The sequence below is a fragment of the Natator depressus genome, chromosome 1 (assembly GCF_965152275.1).
Source record: "Natator depressus isolate rNatDep1 chromosome 1, rNatDep2.hap1, whole genome shotgun sequence".
NCBI lineage: Eukaryota > Metazoa > Chordata > Testudines > Cheloniidae > Natator > Natator depressus.
The window spans coordinates 237,401,557-237,415,548 of record NC_134234.1 but is presented as its reverse complement, the minus strand read 5'-3'; the positions used below and the strand labels follow the sequence as shown (position 1 = coordinate 237,415,548).

General features: G+C 46.2%; 1 protein-coding gene across 1 annotated transcript in view; it reads right to left on the bottom strand.

Moving 5' to 3' along the window:
• MICAL3 (microtubule associated monooxygenase, calponin and LIM domain containing 3) overlaps positions 1-13,992 on the bottom strand; it is a 242,634-nt gene that overhangs the window by 10,771 nt on the left and 217,871 nt on the right. The window contains exons 40-42 of the mRNA XM_074938661.1: positions 4,112-4,177; positions 1,508-1,607; positions 37-110 (exon numbers count right to left, since the gene is read on the bottom strand). Of these exons, the coding sequence (XP_074794762.1) occupies positions 37-110; positions 1,508-1,607; positions 4,112-4,177 (240 nt within the window). The remainder of the gene's footprint in view (positions 1-36; positions 111-1,507; positions 1,608-4,111; positions 4,178-13,992) is intronic.

Here is a 13,992-nt window from a genome sequence, read left to right as displayed (position 1 = left end):
CATACTCCATGGATTGCCGTTTCTCTTCACCCTTACCTTCCACTGCCATCCTTTCCCGGAGTTCCTGCTGTAACCGGCTCTGCCTGTCTTCCAGCTCCAATTCTCGAGCACTGAAAGGAGAAACAAAGCAAGAATGAACCGATGGTGCATGCTGTGCTGGCAAGGAGCCACCACACAGATTGCCACTTAAGCGAATTAAAACATTCTGGTGTTTACTCTCCTCCCACCCTATTGTATTTACCTTCCCAGACCCCCGCTTCAGCACTGTTCTGACTCCTTTTGGAACACTGGAGATGTGTAGCCGTTTCTTTCCTGATTAAAATGTAATCTTAATGCTTCCACATCACTAGTCTTCAACTGGAGTAGGCAGACAGAGAAAGAGAAGAAGATTGTGGAGACAGATTCCCTTTTTCACACGGCTGGGCAGCAACCAGCCCATCTGCTTTCTCAGACTGATCTTATTCACACTGTTACCAGCTGGATTTAAAATCCAAGACAGGTAAAGTGTGAAGGAGCAGATGCATCTGCAGTTGTTGCTCAAGCCACATTTTACCTCTGTGCAAGTCTCCCTCCTGCTACATCCCACTCTGAAGAAAAAGTTACCTGACAAGTAATGGATGACTGAGGGCATTGCCTCCTCAGATTCCAATCTGAGCAGCATTTTGGGGCTTCTCTGGTAGTAGCATCCCAGAACACACTGAGCTTTTGAAACACCAAGGTCAAGTCTTGCCTGCTCAGAAACTTGTTTCAGTAGCATGTAGTGCATTTTGGGGCATAAGCACTATGGAAGCCTCTGGTGTTCCTAAGCTGGAAAAGAGCTGTAGCATTTGCGCCCAGTTGGAAGGCTATGGGGTCCCACTGGAGACAGAGAAGTGAGGACTACAGGACCCATTTAAAGAAAGGACAGGAATGCAGACAGCTTGGCTGCATTCAAAAAAGGACCTTGCACCAACAGAACGGTTTGCCCAATCATCCCCCAAAGACCACTTGCCACTAAAACTACAGATGAAAGATTGCGGATGAGCCTGCAAGCAAGGGATGCTTTGTACGGAACGTGCCTGGGAGGACTGTGGGAGGGCTCAAACCTTTGGTTACATTCACACTTAGGACTTATCCAAACCTTTTGTGCTTCCACTCATCACGAGTTCTTTTTGCACTAGAGACTCTTCCAAAATGTACCTTTATTAACTTACTGGCTGGGAACTGCATTCTATCCAACAACACTATCTGAACACTTATTACTGGCCTCTTACCATCACAGCCAAGACAGTGCTGGAGGGAGGCCCTGCCAGTACTACCTGTGAGTAATCTCATCTCTGAAGCTAAAAGAAAAGGAGTACTAGTGGCACCTTAGAGACTAACAAATTTATTTGAGCATAACCTTTCGTGAGCTACAGCTCACTTCATCGGAGTACTCCTTTTCTTTTTGCGAATACAGACTAACACGGCTGCTACTCTGATCTCTGAAGCTGTGCTACCCCATGCAGAAAGCCCTCTGCTCACTCACAATATCATCAGCTCAGACTCGTAGCGCACCAAAGCGTTCTTCTCCTGCACCAGCTTGAACCACTCCTGCATCAGCTTTGGATCATCCTTCTTCCCCATGCCTGCCAAGAGAGAAACTTTGTAAGTTTTCAGGATGATGCCCTGCCATCCCCATGAGCCCGACAGCCAGGAACAAAAATGGGGGCAAAATGTGCAAAGAAAGCCGAGCAAGATGCTGCTAGAGCACTTCCAAGCCGGGTCCGTTTAGTTTGCCTACAGCACACAGGAAGAGGAGGGCACAGAACTGTAGGTGTCACCTCCTAAAGGATTCTCTCCTCCTTGGATCAATGCATTCTGAATTCTTTTTTGCCATTGCTCCTCCCTCCTCTTCTCATTATGGTAAACCCATAATTTAGTGGCTCACTTCTATTTAGCCTTCCTTAAACGAACTTGAACTTTAACCATGTTTTTGCACCTCCTCCATGTTACCGCCTTTAATGTATGCTGACTGGAACCTTTCCCACCTCCCCCACAAACCCTCTGTATCCCTTATGTTACACCCTCCTGTCCTTCAGTCACATCAGCTGAATCAGTTCTTTTACTGGCTAAGAGTGGCCCCTTGCCTACCTCTATTGAAACCCTTCCTTTTCACTGGCTCATCTGCTGAAGATTTCTCCTCCTTCCTGCTACATCTCCACTCTCTTTGGTGAGTCTTCTCCTAGTGCATCTATTAACAGCAGTTCACTGCATCCTACAAGTACGTTATTCCTAGAATTGCTCAGCAGCATTAGAACTACACACACAGAAACCCATGCTACGCTTGCTAACATAAAAGGGAGAGAGTGAGAACCCACTTCAGAACGAATTTTTTAAAATTTCATTTTAAAAGAAACAACCCTGCCTCCTTTTCTCATAATCCACAGGCAAGGCTTCAATGGTGTCAAATGTAGTGCAGTTTAAATTGCTACACTATGTTCTCCAGAACTTTCTATAGTGATTTGAGATATGCCTCAGACCCTAGAATACACCATAGAAGCTCTTCCAAGGTAATTCCTATTTTGGGCCCCTTGATCCTGCAATGAGCTACATGCGGGGAGAACCCTCCCTCTGCCTGCAGGAAGACCCACTCAAATAATTGGGCAGCTGCCTGCCTGCATGGAGTTTGTTTCAAGAGGGGGCCTTCAAAGTGAGCTCAAAGGTGCAGAGATTTGAGCAGAGCACCTGTTGGTATTTATAATGCAGGCCTCTACCAGCTGCATGACTGAAAGTTATCTTCTCTCTCTCCACAGACTAACAAGGCTTTCTAGATTAATTGACATCTCTGTCTAGTTATACATTATGGACACTCAGCATCTATATTAAAAGCAGCTTCTCTTTCTTTTAAGCACAGTCTTATGGATGCCAGAAATGGCCAAACAGAAGGTTTTCTATTTAAATTCCAAATACTGAGAAAGCTGGAAATATGTGCCACTCCAATGACCAGTAAATTCGTATCAGTGCCCTGCCCCCATACCTAGCTCCAACCAGCCCTTACACTGAGGTCAAATGGGAGATCCAGTAACTCCTGCTAAGCAGCAGCTTTCCTGCTTAGAAATACCTGCTACTGAAACACAGAAACAGTAAATGTTTAGGGGATACTACCCCCCGATCCCCCATAACAGATTCTGGCTCTCTGGATTTTATACCAGTCTGTTGCTCAGTTCCAAGCATTCTTTTCTGAACCTCTCTGCACAATATGCCCAGGTGACCATGGGAGGGGGGAGCTTAGACATGCAGATGTCCAGTGCAATGAAGCCATGAAAGCACTGGGAAGTCTCCCCACTCTTTCCAGTGCCAGAATGTAAAATAAATGCCTCTAAGAAACAGCCAAAAACACCTGGCTACTGACCCATGAAATAGATTGTATGTATTTATGTATTTGTTTTTAACAGCCAATGAGCAGCGGGATGTGGGAGGGGTGGGGAGGGAAGGCGGACAATCAATGTGAGAGCACCATGGAAAGCAGAGTAAGTGGTTAGCAAAGTTACGCTGTGATCACATTCCACCCCCTACCCCATGCCTTGGCAATGGAAACTCTACTATAACAAACTCCATCTGGGACAAATTCAAGAATGCACTCAGCAAGACACGGATCACGGAAGACCAGTCTGGTTTAGGTTGGTTGTTTTTTAAAGCTCAGGGAAGTTTTGCAAACCGGTCTTTGTAAGGACACAGCATTCCTTTAATCCATCCATACAAATTGAACAGTCGTTTACGGAAGGAGATTCTCTTCCCTCATCCCCCGCCCCGTCTCCCAGACACCTATGACGAAGAATAGAGAAATCAAATACACCAAATGAAAACAGGAGCTTTAGCGTATGATACTGCTGCTGCCACTGCAAATCAATGTCCCGGTGACCTTGAGACTACCCCTTCCCAGTTAAAAACAGAAAAAGGGATACTGTACCTTTAAAAATTGCACACTCATACAAGCTTGTTACAGAGGTTGCTACTGAGACTGAGGGTAGGAGACAGGAAGGGATTTGGAGGTTGGATATATAGATTTTTTTTGTCACCAGCTGATTAGTGCTGCTATGAAAATCCAGCTGGGGTGGAGGGGGATAGAGGTTGCGTGAGGTTACGTTACCTTCATGGGCACAGCAAGGGCAGAAGGAGAGAGGTCTACGACGTGGTGTCCCGGCATTGGGCTCAACTTCAATAAGACCAAATGAGGAAGAGGGAGGAGAGGAGAAAGAGGAAGGAGGAGAGGAAGGAGAGGAAAGGGGTGAAATAAAAGACAAGCAGAGGACAAAAAGCATAAGAGTGAGAAAGAAAGGAAACAACAAGAAGAAAAGAAAAGAAAAAATACAAGAAATGGAGAAGCAGAAACGAGGGAAACAGTCTACAGATGAGTACGGTCCCTCATCAGCACAGATAACAGACAGGAGTAGACTGAGGCAGTGGGAGAAGCAGTTACTGAGCTGTACAGTTACTGGGAGGAAGATTACTCTTGAGTTTTTCCTGTTCATTGTGGGTTTTCAGTTGCAGAGGCTTCACTCTAACACCATGTTGAGTGTATGAGATACCAGGACAGTTGGTGAGGACAGGTGAATAATTATCTCCGGCTGATAAATGTCAGCTTTTAAAATAAGGTCTAGAAGGTCTCCGTTGCCTGCACGGGTCTGAAACTTGGGGCCCTGAGCCCTGCCACCCGAGGCTGAAGCCAGAGCAATGGAGTTTCATGGGGGCCCCTGTGGCCCCAGGCAATTGTTCTGCTTGCTACCCCCTAACACTGGCCCTGGCTTTTATACACAGAAAACCAGTAGTTGTTGTGGCACAGGTGGGCTGTGGAGGTTTTATAGCATGTTGGAGGGGCACGGGGGGGGAGGGGGAAAAGACTCGGAAAGAAAAAGGTTGAGAACCTCTGAGCTAGACGGTCATCCCCGGGGGGGGGGGGGGGGGGGAGGAGACACAATATGAAATTGAGCCCACTTTTAAAGAAACAACATGTCCACCAATAATTAACAACATTTCTAACAGTATGCACCAAGAAGTGCCTGAATATCAAAGCTGGAGGCTTAAGACACCTGCATAGTTAAAAAGGAAGGAATGCCTGTGTCAGGGAAAGGCCGTAATTCAACACCAATTATATGACGAGGAGAATTCATAACTCACAGAATTCAAAGCAACTCAGCATATATGACAGTGAGGCAGCTCTCACTATAGAGACCTACAATATTGGTGAACAGGGAGAGGAGTTAGAAGGGACCATCACAGAACTAGCGCAGCACACACAGGACACACTGGAGTGGCGGGGGAAGCACATCAGCTTGCAAAACCCTGTGCTTGAGCAGCACGGCTCTCTCAGACAGGACAAATCTTTTGCAGGGGGAGTAGGAAGGGCGGTTCCACAGTTGGGAATGTGACAGTTACAGCTCGCGCCTCATGTCACTTCCATTCATAAACCCTCTTTTCAGTTCATGTAGAACTTTTTTTTTAAAAAAAATTCATTTATTTTAGACTTGGTCTGAGCCCGGAAGTGTTTTTCCTGGGACAAACAAAGTTTTCAAGCTTTTGAGATATTTTTTCAGATTTTTGTTGTTGTTGGTGGCCTGAAAACTCCGCCCCAGCTTTGTTGAAATATTTCAAACTTGGTGGCTGAGGAATTCCTGATTTGCCTTGTTAATAGAAAATTTAGCTTGGAAATAAAACTCTGGAAATGTATGTAAAAGGTAGTGTGCTGAGTGTACACCATCTGAACATCCCATCTCTTCACTGAAACCCTGCTTCTGTGACAGATTTCTATTACCAAGGGGGTGGGGGTGCGGGTCTGTGGGGGTGTAACACTTCTTCTGTGAGGAACATGAACTATAACCCACATCAGTATATCATTATCACCACTTCCATCTCTTGCTATAAAAATATTGTAAGTGTTTTCTTGGCTGATCTGTCTTTTAGACTGTGAGCTCCTTGGGGACAAAGACTTTTTTGTGTGTTTAAGAGCACTGAGCAGAGTGTCCAAGCAGAACTTTCAGAAACCTGCACCAAACTGTGCTGTTACAAATGTTCAAAGTTGCAGATGCTGGAAAGATTACGTGTCACTTACATTTGACTATACAATCATTTTAAGAACAACAAGTAGTTCTAGAAATAGCAGTTGCAGACCACACAGGCTCTTATTTGTCGTACAAGAATTGAGCAGGCCCAGCACGTTATGTGGTCTGACTGGTAGTCCATGGAAGCATGGCTGTTAGGCTAGTAAATGCAGTTAATACTGGAACACCAGTGAGTGAGGTACCAGGAGTAGGTATAAACCCTGGTCTGCTGCATAACGCTTCAGAACATATCCAACAGTGAAGACTATATTGCTGCTACTATTCTGTAACGACAGCATGGAAGCTCTTCTTGCAGTTCTGGTTGAACTTTCTTTTCTTGCTCCTAACCTCTTATTTGCAAATATCTATAATCCCTTCAACCTCTCCCCAAGCAAAATGTGCGAACAATCGAGTTATGAAGGCTTCAGGTCCCCGTAACAACTGTAACTCTTGCCCATTACATGACTATTAATACTGGTCTGCCAGTAAGACAATGTACATAACGTGAATTATGCATTGTAGAGTTATGTTTAATTGCATTATTTTCTAGTCTGCCATATAAAAGCATGTAGCATGTCATGTCAGTGCATACAAGTTATGTGATCATATATACCAGAGCAGAGATAAGGTTGTTTTGGGAAATTTAACTCAATCTCCTAACTTCTGTACAACCAAAATCTTTGTTTTTAGAAGGTGACCAGCAATACTTTTTAAAAAATGAAATACGCATAGGTTTATACGCTGAACACCCCAAATAGCAAGGGACAGAGGAAAGTGCAATCCTTTCTGAGTTTAAAACTTACCTTTTTTTAATCACATCAGCCGTTACACTCCAGCACATGCCATGATCTGAAGTCACAGCTATCACAGAACCCAGCTTATTGGTCTCCAGACAGGTACTATTGTTTTAATATAGAATCATAAAAATGTAGGGCTGGAAGAGACCTCAAGAAGTCATCAAGTCCAGCCTCTTGCGCTAAGGCAGGAGCAAGTAAACCTAGACCATCCCTGACAGGTGGGAAAAACCTCCAAAGACAGGGATTCCACAACCTCCATTGGAAGCCAATATCTAACCTAAGTCTCCCTTGTTGCAGATTAAGCCCACTGCTTCTTGTCCTAACTTCAGTGGACATTGAGAGCAACTAATCACTGTCCTCTTTATAACAGCCCTTAACACATTTGAAGACTCTTATCACAGGGGTTGGCAACCTTTCAGAAGTGGTGTGCCGAGTCTTCATTTATTCACTTTAATTTAAGGTTTCGCGCGCCAGTAATACATTTTAACGTTTTTTTAGAAAGTCTCTCTCTAGAAGTCTATATATTATATAACTAAACTATTGTTGTATGTAAAGTAAACAAGGTTTTCAAAATGTTTAAGAAGCTTCATTTAAAATTAAATTAAAACGCTGGTCTTACGCTATTGGCCTGCTCAGCCTGGGGTTCCGTTCACCCAGGCCGGCAGCGGGCTGAGCGGGGCTGGCGGCCGGGACCCCAGACCGGCAGTGGGCTGAGTGGCTCAGCCCACTGCCACTCAGCCCGCTGCTGGTCTGGAGTTCCGTCCGTGGGCTCCTGCCAGCCAGGGTCCTGGTTGCCGGCCCCACTCAGCCCGCTGCCGGTCTGGGATCCCGGCCCTGCCCACATAGAGTGGGTGCCTACCTTATCCCTGGTTCTAGTCCATTCTCTTCCTCTCTCTCTGCACTGAGCACAGGGCTGGGGGTGAAGGAGCAGGCTAGGGGCTGGGGTGTAGGGTCTCGCCAGGTGCTAGAATGAGGGAGGGGGCTCAGGGTTGGGGCAGGAGGTTTGGGTGTGGAGTGCTTACCTGGGCAGCTCCCATTTGGTGCGAGAGGTGCAGGTGGGAATGTGGGGTGTGTGTGCAAGAGCTCCTGCTTGGTGCTCAGGGTGGGGGTGGGAATGTGGGGGATGCAAGAGTCAGGGCAGGGGGCTGGGGGTTTGTGAGGGGGGTGCAAGAGTCAGGCCATCGGGTGTGGGGGGGCTGGGTATGTGTGGGGGGTGCTGGAGTCAGGGCTCGGGTCATGGGGGGATGCAGGGGGCAGAAGGTGGGGGCGCAGGGGGCAGGAGGCTGGGGTGTGTGGGGGGTGCAGGGGACAGGGCAGAGCGTGGGTGTGTGGACTAGGGTCATGGGGGTGCTCCCAGCCCCCTGCCCAGAGTGGTTCACAGCAGGAGGATGGAAGGTATATGCCCTGATTCCACCCCCCTTCCCCAAAGCCCCATCCCTACCTCTTCCCTGGAGCAGCGAGGGCCATCAGCTGATTGGCGGCGGCAGGGAGGGAGAGGAGGAGGGGCAGGAACCCAGCATGCTGGGGGAAGAGGCAGGGGAGGGGGGAGCTTGCCTGCCCTGCAGCAGCAGCCAGCAGGACCAAGCTTCTTCACCCTGCCCCCGCAAGGGGACGGAGAAGAGCAGGCCGGGGCGGGCCAGATTTTTAATGGCACGCTGCTGCCTGCCGGGATCCCGGCCGCCGGCCCCCCTCAGCCAGCTGCCGGCCTGGGTTTGGCAGCGGGCTGAGCGGGGCCGGCGGCTGGGACCTGGCAGGCAGCCGTATGCCATTAAAAATCGGCACCATAGGCCGTGCCATAGGCAGGACCAGCTCCAGGCACCAGCGTTCCAAGCAGGTGCTTGGGGCGACAATCTGCGTGCCGGCAGGGCGTTGCTGCAGTGGTGGCGATTCTGTGGCAGCCTCTATCTTTATGGAGGAGATGGTATGATGGGATAACATGATTTTGGTAATTAATTGATCTTTAAATATTCATGGTAAATAGGCCCAATGGCCTGTGATGGGGTGGGATCTGAGTTACTACAGAAAATTCTTTCCTGGGTATCTGGCTGGAGAATCTTGCCCATATGCTCAGGGTTTAGCTGATCGCCATATTTGGGGTTGGGAAGGAATTTTCCTCCAGGGCAGATTGGAAGAGGCCCTGGGGGTTTTTCACCTTCCTCTGTAGCATGGGGCACGGGTCACTTGCTGGAGGATTCCCTGCTCCTTGAAGTCTTTAAACCACGATTTGAGGACTTCAGTAGCTCAGACATTGGTGAGAGGTTTTTCGCAGGAGTGGGTGGGTGAGATTCTGTGGCCTGCGTTGTGCAGGAGGTCGGACTAGATGATCATAATGGTCCCTTCTGACCTTAGTATCTATGAATCTTCAGCCGCCCGCGATGACAAATCGATGGCAGCTTCCATCTTCAACCGCTTGCAGCGGCGGCAATTCGGTGGCAGCTTCTATCTCTTCAGCCACTCGCAGTGGCGGCAATTCGGTGCACTGCTTGGGGCAGCAAAAATGGTAGAGCCGGCCCTCGCCATAGGTTGTTGACCCCTGCTCTTAACAGGTAATCCTTCAGTCTTCTTTTCTCGAGATTAAACATGGCCAATTTTTTTAACCTTGCCTCTTAGATCAAGTATAATAAACCTTTAATCATTTTTGTTGCTCTCGTCTGGAATCTCTCCAGTTTGTCCACATCTTTCCTAAAGTGTGGCACCCAGAATTGGACACACTACTCCAGGTGAGGCTCACCAGTGCCGAGTAAAGCAGGACAATTATCTCTCGTGTTTTATATACAACATTCATGTTATACACCCCAGAACAATATTAGCCTTTGTGCAACTGTATCACATTGTTGATTCATGTTTAATTTGTGATCTAGTATAACGCCCAGATCCTTTTCAGCAGTACTATCACCTACACAGTTATTCCCCATTTTGTAGTTGTGCACTTCATTTTCCCTTCCTATGCTAAGTACTTTGCACGTGTCTTTATTAAATTTTATCTTGTTGATTTCTGACCAATTCTCCAATTTGTCACAGTCATTCTGAATTATAATCCTGCCCCCCAAAGTGCTTGCAACCACTCCTAGTTTGATGTCATCTTCAAGTTCAATAAACATACTCTCCACTCCATTAACCAAGTCCTTAATGTAAATATTGAATAGTACCAGACTCAGAACTGACAAATCCATACTGGCTATTCCTTATAACCTTATTATCCTCTAGGTGCTTACAAACTGATTGTTTAATAATTTATTCCAGTATCTTTCCAGGTATTGAAGTTAGGCTGACTGGTCTACAATTCCCCGAGTCCTCTTTGTTCCCTTTTTAAAGATAGGTAGCATGTATACCCTTCTCCATTCCTCTGGGACTTCACCCATCCTCCAGAAGTTCTCAAAGAAAATTGCTAATGGTTCCAAAATTGCTTCAACTAGTTCCTTAAGTACCACAGGATGAATTTCATCAGATCCTGCCAACTTGAATAGATCTAATTTATCTAAATATTCTTTAACCTGTTTTTCCCCTATTTTAGCTTGTGTTCCTTCCTCCTTGTTGTTCATATTAATTGTGTTGAGTATCTGGTCACCATTAACCTTTTTAGTGAAGACTGAGGTAAAATAGACATTAAACATCTCAGCCTTCTTGCTGTCATCAGATATTAGCTCTCCTTTGCCATTAAAGAGAGGACCTACACTTTCCTTCATCTTTCTACTGCTCCTAATGTATTTCAAGAACCCCTTCTTATTGTCTTTTATGTCCCTTATTAGGTGTAACTCATCTTGTACCTTAGCCTTTCTGATTTTGTTCCTACATGCTTGTGCTATTCTTTTGTACTCCTTCTTAGCAATTCATCCATGTTTCCATTTTCTGTAGGATTCCTTTTTGATTTTCAGGTCACTAAAAAGCACCTGATGGAGCCATATTGGCCTCTTATTTATAATGCTTCCTATCTTTCCTTCACACTGGGATAGTTTGAAGTTGTACTTTTAATACCGTCGCCTTAAGAAGCTGCCTGCTCCACTTAACTATTTCCCTTAGATTTTTTTCCCGTGGAACCTTAACTACCATTTCTCTGAGTTTGTCACAGTTTTTTTAAGTCCATTGTCCTTATTCTGCTGTCTCACTCCTTCCTTTCCTTGGAATCATGAAATCTGTCATTTCATGATCACTTTCACCCAAATTACCTTCTACCTTCAGATTTGCTACCACTTTCTCCCTGTTGGTCAGAATCAAATCTCAAATAGCTGTCCCCCTGGTTACTTCCTCCACTTTCTGAAATAAATACAATACATTCCCCAAACACTCCAAGAACTCATTGGAAATGTGGTGTTTCCAACAGATGGCTAGGTAGTTCAAGTCCCCCATTACTAGCAGGTCTTGTGCTTTGGATAGTTCCTGATTTGATGCTCTACAGTAGACAACAACCATGACATGTTCTTTTATATATATATTTTCTGGAGCTTTTAATATGTTCTCAAAAACATCAACTTGGCAGTATTGTGAAAACACTGGTGTTCACCTGCTAATAGAGCATGGGTGAAAGTGTTTGTTTAGTGCACACACTAATCCCAGGGGTCGTATGGTGCATACACTACTCCTGCCACGAAGGATAATATGTGCTGTTTTCTCTGCACTGTGATCTGTGAGATTTATAAAACCCTCCTCCTCTTCTCCCAATACCTGCTCCACTGTTAGAGCCAGCTGTATTCCCTGCCTTACTCCTTCTTACAAACACCGTTTCCCTCTGCCAACCCAGGCCCTGGCTTAGTCATTTCTCCCAGGTCTCTCCCTACATCCCACATGCCAGACCCCCCTGCACCCTGGTTCCACAGCCCCTTGCCCACTTACAGTCTAGCTTTACTGCTTTTCCCAATTCCTGTCTTGTGCCAGAACCACCAATGTCTCACCCTTGCAACTTTTTGCAGTAACCACCTCATAACAGACTTCTTATTTTTCCCAATGACCCCCTACTCCTCCTCACCACCAGAAACACCTCCATGCCAGACCTCACTATACTTCTCTAGTGTCCAAATTCTTTGCCAAAAGCCCTGCGACCTAATCCCACTGCATCTGCATCATAATCCCCTCCTTTCTAGCCTCTTTTCTTCTCCATGTGCTACTATCTTCAACCAGAAGCATCTCTTTTTCTCACAGAGTCCCCTCTCCTGCAGTGATCTATTAGGCCACGTCTACACTACCCACCGGATCAGCGGGTAGTGATCGATCTATCGGGGATTGATTTATTGCATCTAGTGTAGACACGATAAATCGATCCTCGATCGCTCTGCTGTCGACTCCGGAACTCCACCAGGGCAAGAGGCGGAAGCGGAGTCGATGGGGGAGCGGCGGCCATCGATCCTGCGCCGCGATGACGCGAAGTAAGTGATTCTAAGTCGATCTAAGATACATCGACTTCAGCTACGCTATTCTCGTAGCTGAAGTTGCGTATCTTAGATCGATCCCCCCCCCCAGTGTAGACCAGGCCCTACTCTGGCTTTATTGCTTATACTACTGCTTCTTCCTCCAGTAGAACATTCTCTGTTCCCAGTCACAATGAATGACTTGGAAAGCGTTCCAGACTTTATTTGTAACATATAAACAAGATATTGCCACTGTATCACACAGTTACAGGCTTTTGGGCAAAGCTACAGAGTATTGCAGTGAACTGAATGACTGTCCTGTATTGCACTGAGCTGCATAGCATATTGTACTGCAGTGAATTATTACTGCAACATTTATAAGTGTTACGAATTATACCTTAACATAAGGCACCTATCATCATGGTATTGTATTGTGCATATCACTGGATGATACTGTGCTCTATTATTGTACCATACAACCCCAAACAGCTCATTTTACTGCATTGTAGACCACTCTACTACCCCTTCCTATGCTGTACAGTACAACATCTCCGCTCTCCTCCTATCCGTTGGGACTCCCCATTTTTAGTGATTCCTGCAGTGGAGTGAGTGGTTGTACATAGATTTCACCATGTTATTTTTAAATAGGAATTGTTTAGTTAAACAAGTTAAATCTACGCTAGTTCATGGAGCGAGGGAACTGAGCTTTTCACAGATGATCATGGATCCCAAACACATTCCCATGTCATCCATATTAACTAGCCCTTCTGGTGGATCCCTTTAAGAAAAGCCCTGTAGCTGTTTTTATAAGAAGAGAATCAGGAACAATTTTATGTGACAAATAGAAAAACATCTCTCTTTAGCAAGACCATTCTTTTAGATGGCCCACTTGCCATCACATTTCACATTTAAATTCCACAAAAGCTCAATTTTTAAAATATGGGGTTATTTATTTAAGGCTCTGACTCGACGGATTTGTGCTTGCGCAGGGACTGGGTTCCGGGCAAGCACAGATAAAGCCTAACCATACAAAATAAGCAGTTTACAAAATAGTGATGAAGCCTTGGTCCCCATCTATCCTGCCCTGCCCTTGTCACTTCTCCTTGCACCTCACCTCCATTTCAGTCTTGCTGCTTCTCCCAGGACCTTTCACCTCTCCTCACCACAGATAATGGGTCTTTCTTAATAGTGTTTGGCACGGTTAGGTCCCTAGACCACTATTTTCTCTCTCTCTCTCTGTTTAGCAACTTAACCATAGTCAACTGCACCAGGTAATGCACTGTTGGAAGGACAACACCCCAGATTGGTTTCCTCTTTTCTCTGCTGTGAGATACTGTTTCATAAACGCAAAGGAAGTGTAACGCCAACAGACCTCAGTCGTTGGCAGGCAGGATCGAACCAGTGATCTCTGAAGCTTAGTGCATGAGCCTCTACCGCATGAGCTAAAAAGCCAACTGGCTATTAGCTAAGGCTGTAGAGCAGACTCAATCTCTCTCTCTAAGTGGTCTCAGTGCCACAAGATGGGACAGACACCACACCCAGAAGGTGTGTGGGTTACAGATGCACCAGGCGTGACCAGGCAGGAAGGAAGAAAGTACAGAGGAAAAGCTGAAGGTGGCAGCAGGATTCCTAAGTTAAACCCCACCATCAGCCTCAGTAAGTCTCCTCTGCATGAGCCCTATGGGTGAGAGCTGAGCTGATTTCCCTGACAAATGCTGAGCACCTACAACTCCCATTGACTTCCAACGGACGCACCGCAGGCCAAGTGGGATCATGTTCTCTAGGAGGGGCTGC